The 15,899-nt window shown below is 40.8% G+C and overlaps 1 protein-coding gene across 5 annotated transcripts in view; it reads right to left on the reverse strand.

Annotated features, from left to right (window-relative positions):
* Positions 1-15,899, reverse strand: part of LOC307219492 (uncharacterized protein) — an 82,882-nt gene that overhangs the window by 21,686 nt on the left and 45,297 nt on the right. For 3 of the 5 annotated variants that reach the window (XR_013840423.1, XR_013840424.1, XM_079982777.1), the window contains 2 exons: positions 13,394-13,491; positions 12,242-12,347 (listed from right to left, as the gene is read on the reverse strand). Coding sequence is in view for 2 of the 5 variants with exons in the window: in XM_079982777.1 (XP_079838903.1) it covers positions 12,242-12,347; positions 13,394-13,491 (204 nt within the window). In the remaining 3 variants the exon portion in view is untranslated. Of the gene's footprint in view, positions 1-10,658; positions 12,136-12,241; positions 12,348-13,393; positions 13,492-15,899 lie in introns of those variants that run through there. The other 2 variants (XM_079982778.1, XR_013840422.1) reach the window with 2 other exon arrangements.

A 15,899-nucleotide genomic window follows, 5' to 3' on the forward strand; every position in this document is an offset into this window, starting at 1 on the left:
AGTAGGGATTTTGATAGGATGGTGTTCTGTCTTCTCCCACTTTAGGGTATCAGGGGAGGCTAGATTTATATTGGGGCATTTACAGGTGGGGTGGAGGTTGCATTCTGAAGAGTAGAGTCATGGCAAGGCAAGTCCATTAGTCCAGTCATGTCCGGTAGATCAAGGCAGGGCAAAAAGCATTTTGTCAGCACCATGGAGAGCTCACAGCAAACAGTGTTTGTTAAGACTCATTCAGGGAAAGCTGGAGGGAGTCAGTAAGACCACATCCTCTGACCTGAATGATCTGGGAGTAGAACAGTGATGCCTCACCAGGTGAGCAGAGATTTGCAATTTTAGGCCATGACATATTTTTTTCTCTGATTTCATGGGGCTTAGAAATGAAGTCAGAGAAAGGAGCGCACACAAACACACCCAACCCTATGGGATATTTAGAGAATATGAGTTAAATCTAACCCTACCTTTTACCATTTTCCTCCTCTATACCCCTTGCCAGCTGAGGACAATGCTTCCTGTCTATCATGAAGTGGCCTCTAATGCTTGCCTAAGACATGTGTTAGTCTTTAAGGTGCTAGGAGACTCTTTGCTGGTTTTGGTGCAACAGACAAAGATAGCTACCCATCTGGAAGTTAATTATCTGTAGCATTTCACAGGCAAAAGCAGGCAGTAGGACTCTTTCCAACATACTGTCATTTCCTTCACGGATATATGCACATGAAAAATGTTTCATTCAAATTCCAGGTGGGCTTTGAAATACACACAGAGAAGAAGAAGAAGAAGAAGAAGAAGAAGAAGAAGAAGAAGAAGAAGAAGGCAGAAAGATGGGCTAAATATACATTACATTAACCACATGATTAGGAATCATGTTATGAAAAAAATTAAAAAGCAAGCATGGGAAAGTGGTGATTGTCTTCCGCTACACAGCATGTGAGGGGGCAGGTGTTAAGCCTTCCCTCTGTAGCTATGGTATTGGTGGGGGGAAATTGCCCATCCCCAAGTGTAAATTAGTATTCAGAAGAAAAGGTCTTATTGGTGCCAATTGCTCATCATGGCATTAAGAGGAATGTATAGCAAGGCTCCTTGTTTTCCCTGCAAATCCTATTTTGTCGTGTGCAGAAAGAGCTATGTGTGTGAAAACCATTTCAGTGGTTCCAGCAGTATCTCTACTATAGTGAGAAGAAGTTGACAGGTAGTTAAATTATGTTGTTAGGAATTCCACAGATCTCTGAGCTTCCATCCCCACCCCACCCCCACCCTCTTTCCCCTAGTCCTTATACTAGTCAGCTAAAGAACATCTGACAGCTGCACAAAATGGTGCTGGCCACATTTTCTCATCCTGGTGCCAAATACTGACCCTGTTATGCACAATTAGCAGGGATGACAGAAAATCCAAACAGGCACATTCATGAGCACTGACATTTAGACTGAACTAAGATCATTTGGAGGCCAACCATGAGAGCACTTTCCCTGTTGCAAAACAATGAAATAAAACACAGCCCCCTTTTTTTCTTGAATGAGGCATATACTTTTCATGTGAAATGCAAAAAAATTACAGCCAGCCCCTCAGAGTAAAGAGGTGGGGAAGGGGGGGGAGAACGGTTTATTCCCTCTTCATGTTAATTTATGATTGGAACAGTGCCTCTCTCACTTTTTACTTGGATTTCAACCTTGTAAAAACTCTTGTGATTAAGCCGCTGAATCACGTCTCCCAGTTTTTGACCCTGAAGGTTTGGGTAGGTTTGGTAACAAAGGCTACTTTCTTCCTTAAATAGAAGAGGTGGGGGTGGGGGGAGCCGTGAAGAGAAGGAAATCTCACACAACAAAAATAATGGGAAAACCACAAAAGAGCCCAAAATGAGAGCGGCATTTATAATGGAATAACTGCCAGAGAATGAATCAGAGACACCCTGCCTTCCAAATTAAATGCTGTTTGGAAATGTGCATACCTCTCACTTAGTCAGTGGGAGACATTAATAAAATAGAGGTTTAATTGGAATGTATTCGTTTACTCTTCTGTTTTGACCAAAAACTGAGCCAATAACATCGCTTTAGTTAATTGTGGATGATAGTGTGATTTGTAACACCTCACAATAGGAAAAGCTTCTATTAAACATTGTAAATTGAAAATGTTCAGAGTTCTGAGAACCGGGGGGGGGGGGGGACTCATCTTCAGTCTCAGCCAATTAGCATACGTTAGGCTCTTTCAATTAGAGTGAGTCATGCACTTTATTTAGGTCGCCGGTGGGATCAAATGAAAGGAAAAATGGAGGCACTACAGTTTCCTAGGCTGGGATTTCAGGGACTGCACACTGAAGTCTGTGCCCATAAAGGGACATTGGGTTTCCATTCTCAAACTTTCGATGCCATGAGGCAAACTGCTGTCAAAATTGAATAGACTACCAGAAGCAGTTTGTGATCAGGAAGTGAAAAAAGTCAAGCATCACACTGGACAAGCATCCATCTGCTCTAGGCTGAACCTAAAATTTCCTGAATCCCAATGGAATATTGTGATAAGAAGGAATAAGTTGTAGGGCCACCATCAGCACCCAAAAACCTTTGGCAGCTGCCTGAATCTTGGTATCTATGCCCTTGGGCAGAATCCACTGACCCCTGTCTTTGGCCCCTCACGCTGGGTGGCTGGGTCTCAAAAGCAGCATCTCTCCACAGCATTGTGCAGAATTTAAAATGGCCAATTCCTAATTATGTGCCACCAGTTAAGCTGCATCTGGGGTGGGACTGGGGAAATGAGGGCCGCTTCAAGCCTGAAGCCAGCCTCGGAAAGTCCCTCACATGGCTTGCCGTGTTTTCATATTTATATTTCTGGATGCCAGAAAGATAATGGATGCTTCAGGGGTAATCTGTAAGAGGCCACATGCTGGTTGTGGGTAAGGATGGACCCTGTAATGGGTAGGGCCAGGGCCAAAAGTGGGTTGGAAATCACCCCCTTTGCCACCCGCTTTCCCCCTTTCCCTCCTCTTCACCACCCAGATGGAAACAGGCTGAGAGTCTGGAGGTTGACAACCCCAAGTGTAAATATTTGCGCAGTGTGCTAGTTTTCAAACAGTGACATGTCCATAAGCAAACATGTTTTGTAGCTTCTATATCAGACCCTCCAAGTGTCCCTATTTTCCAGGGACAGTCCTGGATTTACCAAAGTCATCCCAGTTTCTGATTTTATCCCAAAATGTTCTGCTTTTCCTTAGGATGCCCCTATTTTCATCAGAGAAATGTTGGAGGGTATGGAGTTATCCGACCCACGAGCCATCTGAAGGCAGCCCTGTATAGGGGAGGGTTTTTTTAAAAAAAAATGTTTAATATTTTATTATGTTTTTATATATGTTGGAAGCTGCCCAGAGTGGCTGAGGCAACACAGTCAGATGGGCAGAGTATAAATAGTAAAATTGTTATTATGGAATAAGATGTCCCTATTTCCATTGGAGAAATGTTGGAAGGTATGCTATATTACTGGGAATTAAAATGCTGCTATGACAGCAGGAGAGAATACAATTAAAGCTATGGGCTGGTAGGGTATGCCAGTAGACCTGGTGTCCCTGGGTGTTTTGGATGCATCCCACAGGAGACTTGGTGAGAAGCATAATTGTGCTTGGAAAGAGTCAATATTTGGCATCTGCTCATATTGATTCAATTTCTCCACACTGCTGGGATTAGCCTCTGTCACTGTGAATCAGGGCCCAGCTGGATTAGCTACACCCAGTGGGCTAAACCTAGAAATCTATTTTATTTACAACCTTAATTTAGATTATTTATTTATCTGTTTTGCTAATAATACCTTTCTCTTGGCCTGCAAGGACACACACATACAGCAAATGGTTGATTTCACGTCCAAGAAAGCTAAATCCCCTTTTTGTCCACTAAAAATACACTGAACTGTAGAAATGCAAGTCAATGTTCCAACCCTGTGGGACTACCTCAAAGGGTAATGGGGAAGTTCAGTCTCTATGACTCATTTAAGCCACTTCCTTTCAGCTCAGAAAATCAAAAGCGATGCTAATTGGTGCCAGAGGGAATGGAGCTGTGTGTGTGTCTGCTTGTGCCTGTGCCTCTAAACAGGACACCTCCCTACGAGAGATTTTATATGTGCAGTATTTTCTCAGAATCCTCTCCATCTCTGTTATTCAAATGTGTGTGTGTGAGAGAGAGATAGGCTATTGAGCACATGACTAATTAATTAAAAAGTAGTAAAATAAATAATATGAAAGCCACCTGTCAATTAAAAAAAGACAGGTGCTGGTGAACTAGTGAAGTACAGTGGTACCTCAGCTTAAGCACTTAATTCGTTCCAGAGATCCGTTCTTAACATGAAACTGTTCTTAACCTGAAGCACCACTTTAGCTAATGGGGCCTCCTGCTGCTGCTGCGCCGCCGGAGCACGATTTCTGTTCTCATCCTGAAGCAAAGTTCTTAACCCGAGGTACTATTTCTGGGTTAGCAGAGTCTGTAACCTGGAGCGTATGTAACCCGAAGCGTATGTAACCCGAGCTACCACTGTACCTATAGTGAGAAAGGCATCCTACAAAAGAAAGTCTGGATCATTTCATACCCACCCACCCCTGGGTATCTAGAATTCTCTCTTTGAAATAATATTGCCCAGCAAAGCAAATGACATTATTCAAAAAACAAATTACGACCAAGTCTTTAAAGGGTAGTGTTATTTCATCCATGCATCGCATCCCATTATTTCACCTGTGCATCGGAGAGTAGTGTTATTGTATTGTCTGTGTAACATTGCTATATTATTGGGCATTATAAAAAAATCCCTTCCAGTAGCACCTTAAAGACCAACTAAGTTAGTTCTTTAAGGTGCTACTGGAAGGAATTTTTTTATTTTGTTTTGACTATGGTAGACCAACACGGCTACCTATCTGTTATTGGGCATTATAACTCTAGGAGGATGACTTTGTGTGCCAAGTTAAAACAGTGATGGCAGGTTTGGGATCGTTCATAAAGTATGTCATACATCAATATTTAATTTTTAATTCAGCTTTTTTCATTTGTGTATGTGTTTTCTTTCATTCTTCTAAAGCATAATGCAGATCTCATATTTTCCAGGCTTCAGTCAAACTTTACATTCCCATGGTGCCTGTGCAGGTCACAATCATACAAACATTAGACCTCCAGTTCCTAGCTGATGGGATAACAAATGCCACATTATGCTGAAAGCAAATGTTAGCCAAAACATTTTTTAAAAATATTGGAGACTGGGTGTGATACATAGTATAACTACTTAGGAATTAAGAATGTGCAAACTGAAGACTTGCAAGGAGGTTTTATTTTGTTAGATAACAGCCCCCACTGTGGCTTGTACACTTCCTTACATGGGATGTTGTCCAGAATTTCATTGAAGATGGCTAGAATAATAAGAGCCAAGTGCATCTCACTCTCAGCCCTTTTGTTTTCAAATCAATGCAATACTTTCCCCTGTTCATTTCATTAGTTTTCTAAGAGGATCCCCAAGAGGAATATCTAATCCCTTAACCCTGTCAAGGCGGGGGGGGGGGATTCTTTTATAAGTGTGTTTGTTGCTCTGTTTACCAGAAGCACATAATTATCTGATTCATTGAACAAAGTGATGAACTGAATCCTGGGATAAATCCTAGCCATCGAGCTTGACATTATTAGAGAAAAGCAAATTGAGTTGGGTTTAGACTAGAGGAATTTGAGAGCTACTGTGCTTTTGAAGGACCAATAGGACCAAGAGTGTGAAGGAATGTACAGAGTTTGATCCTTAACAGCAAATCATTGGCCTGGAAGAAATGTGCTCCTAGGAAGAAACATACATTAAGAACACAATCTTGAAAGGAACTGTGAGGAACCCAATGAGAAATGCAAGTTACCTGTGTCCTTCAGATGTAATATCTGCCTACTCTGGCTTCACTTTAGAGAATATCTCATATTTGATATAAATATTATATGTTACTTTCTTCTACAAATGCAATTTCAGCTTAGTTGCCCTTGTGTCATGGACAAGCATTAGGGTTAGGGTTAAGACACTAGAGTGCAGACTTCCAAGACAGTATTAATTATGTAGATAATGTACATGTTCTCTGGGTTGTCCATAGTTTCTGGTATCAATAATGCAGTATTACCAGATCATAAGGGTCAACTGTATATAAAAGTCACATGTTGGTGGTGGCAACATAACCCTGAATCAAACTCACAGATTGGGACTCTATATTGGTTTGGGATATTGGTGTGATACCCAGACATGTTTCTCATGGTACAACATGGTCACCTCCATAATGTATGGTGGTAGCTTTATAACATACCTTATCAGATTAGTTAATCACACATATACCTTTGCCATTGTTTTGAGACTTTAAAATTTTAAATTATATTTTATTTGATTTATCTTTATAAGCCATCTAGCAAACTATGTTATTGGGTAACCAATGTAAAATGATGATGATGCAACTCATAAGTTTGATTTTTTTGGTGGGGTTCACAATCTAAAGGACTGTGGGAAATCAGGATTTGTAGGGAAAGCATATTTGAGAATCAGAAAATATAAGTATTCAGGTGCATTGCAGCTACATATTGGAAGTCAAACTGCAGGTTTCAAAGGATAAGAGAGGTGTTTTTTTAGATCAGTGAGAGGGGGAAAAACCCTTCTGAACAATGAATGTCACTTGTAGAAGATCACACACTGAAGTGAAAAAGATGGCAATAGGATCTGTAGGATTCAAACTTTATCCCTCAAGCTAAGAACCTGAGACCCACAAATGTAAGCCAAAGTATTAAAACTGCTTAAATTCATGAAAATCAAGGTTAACCTGATCTTAGTGTAGGCTGAAGTGCCCATCTTGAATGGCAACTATGCTTCCTCTAGGCATTTATTCATCTCTAGCCTCTTCCTGCAGCCATGAAAGCACAAATCTCCTCTAAAATGTTGCTGGGTTTGTGCATTGCCCATAGACCTCTAAAGTAGATGCTCTAGGCTAGGGCAGACCATTTTTCCCAAGTGACATTGTCTTCTAGAAGTCTAGAACTAGAAAGTCTGCATGTAGTGTTCATGTCTGACACATCTTGAAGCCACTTTAGCCCAGCCTCCAAGGATGGAGGGCAACTAAGTGCAGGGGGCAGTATGATGGCTGTGAGAAAAAGGAAGGGAACAGTTGAATTGGCAGTGGTTGGAAACAACAGACTGGCAATTTTGCTGATGAAAAAGCTGCGGATGGTGCCAGAGTCTGGCTCACCCTAGTTAGATGATTTGAAAATATTACACACACACAGCTATTTAACTATTTCAGGAGATGCACACATGAACATTAATAGACCACTTCAGGTGTTAGGCATAGGTAAGATCAGAGCATGAGCTAGGCTTCACTGAATAGTCCCACCTGCCACAAAGCATATATCAACTTGTCTCATTCTCTGGAGTTTGTGCATACAGCACAAATGTGTGCAGGGATGGGATTTCACATGTACAGACAATACACAAAGTCTTGCTCTCTGCAGAAATTCATGCTTTATATGCAGATGCTATGTGGAAGGACTGGTGTCTGTGTGGCCCTGGGGCTGAGGCTAATTGGTGTGGCCTAGCTCAAATGTTGGCTTTTCCCATGAGCAATAAGGCCTGAGCAGGGCTTATGTTGTGAAGGCAATGTATACCTCAACAACCAATCCTTTGTTGCTGGACCCCCACATAGTTGAGCATTTCTTGTGACTGTGAGCGGAATCTGGTATAATTTGATTGTATGAGTTACACAGGCATCTACTGGATATTGTCCATGACATGCCGCACTTTCCCGGCCATAAGGAACTGTCTACCTTCTAAATTCTGGGTTTTTTTTTAAAAAGGATTTACCCATTATTAGCCTATATATGAAGCCACTAGATATGAAGTGTTGTTGAGCTGCCTTCATTCCACATGCACACTTCTCTGTTTTAGCAAATTTAACACCTCTTTCCAAGGACTGTTAATGATGATGAAGACTCAGATAAGATCGCCAGAAGGGCTAAGGACAGATCTTTACACAGAATTATTATTTTTAATCCTCCTTACAAGGGTGAAGAAAGTGAAATTCTCACTTACTGCTGTAATATTTTTTTTTTTTAAGACTCCGAGTTTACTGTATATTTTTAAAGCCCTATTTAAAGTAAAGGTTGTCCGTGCAGAAAAGAAAGAAATAATCATAACTCAAAATCTTGGCTATATGTTTCCTTTGTAAGCACTTTTATACCCTGCAGGTTGGATAAACAAAATTGAAACTTCAGTTTTTAGTGATTTCAAATCTTGATCCCACTAAAGTAGAAATTGAACCCTGGGGCATAAGAAATACATATACAATGTTTCTATATGAGGTTTCATGTCACCACAAAGGCATTTCACTGTCTCACAAGAATGGCTATCCTGCTTGCATTAGCCCCATACTCTGAAGGAACAAAATCTCCTTAATTTCCCCTACGCTGAAATACAAATCCATTTGTTGCCAAACGTTTAACTTGTCATTCCAACAAATTGGTTCTCTGTAGCTTGGATTACACTGAGTTAATAACGTAGCTGCACTTTTCAGGTTTTATTTAATCCTTCCCTCACAATAAAATGTGTTTGGTTTATAATATGAGAGGGAAATACTTAAGTGATACAAAATGTTTGTCTCGATACCTTCAGATGCTTAAAGTTTTTGTTTTATATACCAAAATAACACTTACCTTCATGAAAATGCTACAGATAATCTGGAGATTTAATTTTCTTTTTGAGCACTTGAACACAAAATGCTTGAAATGTATTTGATTGTGACTATGAGAATGCTTGTCTAGCTGATATAACTGTTTCATGGGAAGTTCTCTTTATATTCATATTTCTGCAAATCTTCACTTTTTTGTTATACATAAGTTATTGTTTAAATAGCAATACAATAACAAACCCTAATATATGTGTCCAAAAAGTGGTAAGGACCTAACAGAAGCAGAAGACATCAAGAAGAGGTGGCAAGAATACACAGAGGAATTATACCAGAAAGCTATGGATGGGCCGTACACCCCAGGTAGTGTGGTTGCTGACCTTGAGCCAGACATCCTGGAGAGTGAAGTCAAATGGGCCTTAGAAAGCACTGCTAATAACAAGGCCAGTGGAAGTGATTATATTCCAGCTGAACTATTTAAAATTTTAAAAGATGATGCTGTTAAGGTGCTACACTCAATATGGCAGCAAGTTTGGAAAACTCAGCAGTGGCCAGAAGATTGGAGAAGATCAGTCTACATCCCAATCCCAAAGAAGGGCAGTGCCAAAGAATGCTCCAACTACCACACAATTGCCTGCTAGCAAGGTTATGCTTAAAATTCTACAGGGCAGGCTTAAGCAGTATGTGGACCTAGAAGTCCCAGAGGTGAAAGCTGGATTTCGAAGGGGCAGAGGAACCAGAGACCAAATTGCAAACATGCGCTGGATTATGGAGAAAGCTAGAGATCCAGAAAAACATCTACTTCTGCTTCATTGACTATGCAAAAGCCTTTGACTGTGTCGATCACAGCAAACTATGACAAGTTCTTAAAGAAATGGGAGTGCCTGATCACCTCATCTGTTTCCTGAGAAATCTCTATGTGGGACAAGAAGCTACAGTTAGAACTGGATATGGAACAACTGATTGGTTCAAAATTGGGAAAGGAGTACGACAAGGCTGTATATTGTCTCCCTGCTTATTTAACTTATATGTAGAATTCATCATACGAAATGCTGGGCTGGATGAATCCCTAGCTGGAATTAAGATTGCCGGAAGAAATATCAACAACCTCAGATATGCAGATGACACAACCCTGATGGCAGAAAGTGAGGAGGAATTAAAGAACCTTTTAATGAGGGTGAAAGAGGAGAGTGCAAAATATGGTCTGAAGCTCAATATAAAAAAAAACTAAGATCATGGCCACTGGGCTCATCACCTCCTGGCAAATGGAAGGGGAAGAAATGGAGGCAGTGAGAGATTTTACTTTCTTGGGCTCCATGATCACTGCAAATGGTGACAGCAGTCACAAAATTAAAAGACGCCTGCTTCTTGGGAGAAAAGCAATGACAAACCTAGACAGCATCTTAAAAAGCAGAGACATCACCTTACCAACAAAGGTCTGTATAGTTAAAGGTATGGTTTTCCCAGTAGTGATGTATGGAAGTGAGAGCTGGACCATGAGGAAGGCTGATCGCTGAAGAATTGATGCTTTTGAATTATGGTGCTGGAGGAGACTCTTGAGAACCCATAGACTGCAAGAAGATCAAACGTATCCATTCTTAAGGAAATCCGCTCTGAGTGCTCACTGGAAGGACAGATCCTGAACCTGAAGCTCCAATACTTTGGCCACCTCATAAGAAGAGAAGACTCCCTGGAAAAGACCCTGATGTTGGGAAAGATTGAGGGCACAAGGAGAAGGGAACAACAGAGGACGAGATAGTTGGACAGTGTTCTCGAAGCTATCCAGCATGAGTTTGACCAAACTGCGGAAGGCAGTGGAAGACAGGAGTGCCTGGCGTGCTCTGGTCCATGGGGTCACGAAGAGTCAGACACGACTAAAAGACTAAACAACAACTATATATGTGTCCATTCAAACTACACCTTGAATTCAAGCTACACCTTGAGCAGCAGTGCTTAGAAGTTTATGGGTCTTGTGCAACAATTTCTCTTCAGATTACTGTTTAGACCCCAACATACAAAATACAAGTGTAGCCGGTCAAATTTATTGATTTATTGGGTTACATTCTGCCTTTCACCATAAAATGCTCACAGGGTAAGTCATGTAAAGTTACCACAAACATATTACATAAAAGTAATCTTACACATTCAGATACTGTTCCACAGGGTTCCACAGTTCAGGTGTTGCCACTGTCCCTATTCCAAGTTCCAATCACTCAGTCTTTACAAGGCAAAGGCCTTGAAAGTTGGTTGCTTTTACTTTTCAAATTAACGGAAGTATTGCTCTGGAAAGTGTTGTGGCAACACTTCTGCAAATGTTAAAGGGATAGTTGGTGAATTGTATTCAGATGCTCTCTCTACTTGAGGATGAATGTTGTCTGAGAAGGCTGTCTAAGAAGCAGATACAGTGGTACCTTAGTTTACGAACTTAATCCGTTCCTAAAGTCCGTTCTTAAACCAAAGCGTTCTTAAACCAAGGCATGCTTTCCCAAAACAGCGGGGGACTCAATTTACAAATGGAACACACTCAACAGGAAGCGGAACATGTTCTGCTTCTAAGGTAAAGTTCACAAACCAAAACACTTACTTCCGGGTTTGCAGCGTTCTTAATCCAAATTGTTCATAAACTAAGCTGTTCTTAAACTGAGGTACCACTGTACTTGAGTTTGGAGCATTTGTTGCAGTTTCCCAGTATGGTTATAGCAAGGCTGTCTGCTGGATGCAAAAGAATCTCTCACATTCTTCACACACAATGATTGACATACATAGAATGTACATAGCTGGTGGTTCTTTTTCAGCAAGTTTTGAAGCTGCTAAGAAGTTGTATTAAAAAAAGACCTAAGGCAGGCTGCTGAGGACAACTTCAAGTTCAATATCTAAGGCTGAAACCTATGGCTTATTTTTAAAGTGAGGCATTTTGTGAAGCCAGACTAAGCATCGTGTGAAAATGGCACTGCTTATTCATTTGTTCTGCACTCTGTCCCCTCCACCATTATTTTTCAGAAGGAAACTCTCCCAGGTTTCCATCTTATTCCTAGAGTATAAATGGGTTAATTCCCAACAAAGGATGCTAGAACTGTTGCTTGACATGGGCTGATGGGCTGCCATATATCTGGATTTTCCTGGACATTTAACCGAATTTCGCCCACACACTGCTGCTGACTGCAGTATTCCGGATATGTCCAGGAAAATCTGGACTTATGGCAACCCTACAAATAATTTCCACTTTCAATAATACATTGAGGTCTTATTTAGGCATCATGTTTTGCAAATATAGATGTCATTCAGTGGGTAAACGTAATTGTATTTATCCATTCGTTCCAGGGTGTATATAGTGGAGAGTGATCAGGCATGCATTCAGGGACCTAGTGCATGGATTATTTTTCTTTTGGATCATGACCAACATCTGATCTTGTATTTCTAGATTTCAAGACATGACAAGCCCCATGAAGTCTACTTGTTGTAAGGATCCAGCATATGGGCCACAGATTTGCTCCTGTTGCAAGATGACCAGTTAAAAAAATGATTTTAAAATATTGATATCATATTGGCAAAAGAATCTTCAATTGCTGAAGATGAGAAAGATAGTTTCTTTTCTTTACCTGGAAGGGAATGTAAGTTCCTTTCCCCCAAAGGTTGCATCTCTGACAGTCTTGCTGTATTGGCCTCTATTGATGCAAGCATCCACATAATAAATAATACGTCGAACTGTAAAGATATCCAGATATATTGACTTTAGTGGCAAACCTAAGTTTGTTTTACCCTTGTGTATGAGCCTTCGAATTGCTCTTGCATTTTCAAAAAATACAATGACTGAATCTAGCTTGATTCTCAATATATGGGGCCAAATCTAAGGGCATTTTCTCAAGTTATACTATGTGAATACGTTGCAGATGTCTTGTGCCTGTCTAGCACTTCTAAATGCTGTTAAAGCCTGACAGAAAGAAGAACGGAGCTATTTTTAACTTGAATGTACTTTCGAGTCGTTGTAGTTTTCTCATTCGATTTACAGATGTGGGAAATGCAAAAACCAACTGGTGAAAATAGCCAAAGGTATTCTGTTTCATTGGCTTTTCCTTTATTGTACTAGAGAAAAGGAAGTCAATCAAGCAACTTGCTGCCTCCAAATTGGGGCTCTGATGGAAGCTATTTTGGCAATTTGCCCACCTCCATTGCCACATCAGCATAGCATAAAACAGAGCAGATTGCAGGAACATTCATCTTTAATGTGGAGGTGCTACCTGTGGAGACTACAGGGGCCAGCATGTGGTGCTCTTTCTTTATCCGTGCGCCAGATCAGCCTAAAGGTGGCTGACATGCTGGGAGAAGCAGCTGTCCAGCGGTGATTAGTGGATGCAAAGCACAATAGCACCATTTTGAGATGCAGGCAGTCAACGTGGAGCACTGTAGGAGATGTAACATCCTAACAGTTTGTTGAAACAAGTTCAGAGGAGAATCCTCTTTGCACAGATTTGGTTAATGCACGTCTCCACACCTAATGGCCAGGTGCATTTGGGCTGGAGGTCAACAAATAGTTTAGTAGATAGATCAGGGGTGGGAAACATCAGGGTGTAGGCCTCCAAATGTTCTTAGACTTTTAGCTTTTATCAACCCCAGCCAACATGACCAATAGTCAAGGATGGAAACAGCTGTAGTCCAGTGTCCTCTCCCTCACATAGATAATGTGATTATTGTGTGTGTGTGTGTGAATAAAAACAAAGAAAGAGATCCTGAAGTAGCAAATGATTGTCTACCTTTACTGTATTGTACCTATGGGAGTGAAGTATCTGACAGGGACTCGCATGATGGCTCCAAATGTTCTGCTGGTCATAGACTGTTTGCCATTCAAATTCTGTAAGGAAAGAGAAAGCTATCAGTTTGGCTGGGGTTAAAAACTCATGCAGAACTACTGAAACTGTGGAGACAACCTGGGATACAGGAAAGCTGAGAGATAAGGAGCTAAGAAATAGATACAAAGTAGGCAGCTGACTAAGAAAGTGTAGCCTCACTAGAGTTCATTTTCTGAAGTCTTGGATTGCTTTCCCAGTTGAATGTAATGGAAAATCAACGACCAATAACTTTTCATTTTTTTCAGAATTGAAATAATTGTGCAGGCATAGAAGCCCCTTCTTTGTGAAAGATGCAGGAAAAATTCAGGCACTTGACTCTGTCAAGAGCAAAGACTTTCTACTGGGAATGGAAAGCTTTAATGAGAATGGTAGGAGGGGTTCAGCATAGTACTAACATGTCCTTTGCACTGCAAGCAAGTGGGGTAGTGGACCTGCTGAACTATGAACTAACCATGGTGATGGACTGGATGAGGGTCAATAAACAAAAGGTAAACCCAGACTGGATGGAGAAACTGTTGATGAATGTTTCCTCTGCTTGGATATGTCAGAGGTGAGGAACCTATACCACATAAGCCTGCCAGGTTGTTTGGATTCAACTATGCTTATGTTTCCCATGCCTGGTGTCATATAAAGGCAGGTGTGGGAAAATTCAACCTTAAGCTGCAATGGAAGAATTTGGAGTGCAGACACAGCTTGATTTTTTTTTGAAAGGTGATGCTCAGTCAATTCCAGTTAGGATCACACTCATGAAGGAGCAGGTTCATAGCTTGCGGGTGCTCCTGGATCCATTAGTGTCACTGGAGACATAAGTGACCTTTTTGGTACAGAGTGTCATCTGCCAATTTCAGCTGGTGGCACAGCTACTTTCTATCCGAATGTGGATGTTGTCTATGCTCTGATGACTTCGAGGTTAGATTACTGCAGTGCACTAAGCATTGGGTTTCTTTTATATGTGGTCTTGAAACTGCAGCTGGTATAAGAGTTAGCAGCCATACTCATGAGTGGCATCAGCCATGCTGAACATATCATGCCCATTCTGACTCAGCTGTACTGGGTTGCATATGTTTACAGTAAAAATAATTTGGAGATTGGGACCCCAAAACCTCATGGGATGCCCCCCTGAAGACCCTTCGTCAAATTCCCCCTTCTAGCAGAAGTGTAGAGGGTGACTACAAGAGAGAGAGACTTTTCAGTAGCCCCCTGAATGCTCTTCTGAAGGAGATCTCTCTTGCACTGAGATGCTTTGTACTTTCATTGTTAATTTTTCTGGGGGTATCTGCTGGCTGTATGCTTTAAGATGATCCTGTGATGCTATGGGGTTGGTGAGGTTTTAGAACTTTTTTTATTTAAAAAAAGATATAATAAGTTTTGCTTGTTTGTTTTAATATTAATGGAATATTTTGTACCTGTTTGATATTTTTGCTGTGAGTTGCTATCTGGCCATTAAGGTGATGAATACACAATAACAATAATAATAGCAGCAGCAGCAGCAACATATAATATAGAGATTTGTGGTTAATTCATATATACACTTCATCCTTTGATGGCTGATGTTCCAAGATTTCAATCCACAGCTAGTGTTGAATGTCTTTGAAATGGAGAAACTTCATGAAATGAAAGACTAAAGGGGGCTTATCTGAAATTTCCATCCCCATTCTAATAGTATAATTGCTTTGTTTTCATACTTTTGAGAGCTCAGGCACATGGGAGCCTCAAAGTGGGCTTTCCAAAATGCAGCTTTGAGTGCACTGAATTAGAAAACAGGATGAAGCACACTGGTGCAACGAGCAGTTTCTAATGTCTCTACTTTGACAGCCTGCCCTTGTTCTACAAATGGGTATTCGGTGCATTAAAAAGGTCATCCTCTTCCTGATCCCTTCAGCATTGTTGGCAATGCAATTATTTCTGCAGCACTAGAATGATGTGCCATAAACAGGAGGGTTATGACTTCCCTCAGCAGAAAGCAAGTGCAGGTTTTCAAAGAAAAAGCTCTTCAAAAACTAGCATCTTTAATAACATCAGCTGAAATAAAGCACACTTCTAGCTAAGTGAATTGCTTTTAAATAAATGGGTTCCAGGGTGCTGTTTTCTTTCCTTTCAAAACCTGCTAGGTATGTGTGTGAAAGCCTGTCCTTAAGAAAATGCAAACAAAATTCTTCAAGCTATTGGATTCTCTGTGTACAGAATGCCTACTGTTCATGAGGAATTTTTCTACAAATGGAAAGCAAAAATGTCAGAGAAGCGATGGAAGAACTGTTCTTCCCAAGCTTTGCTAACATAGGAATGTTTGTTTATTTCTGCTTTTTGATAAACTGTGGCATTTTGATCAAAGTGAAAAGTATGCAGGCACAATTTTGGTCCATGGGTGGAATGTTTCTGGGTGCAGAAAGGCCTGCCCAAATTGGAGAGG

Source organism: Podarcis cretensis (assembly GCF_951804945.1).
Source record: "Podarcis cretensis genome assembly, chromosome: 7".
Taxonomy (NCBI): domain Eukaryota; kingdom Metazoa; phylum Chordata; class Lepidosauria; order Squamata; family Lacertidae; genus Podarcis; species Podarcis cretensis.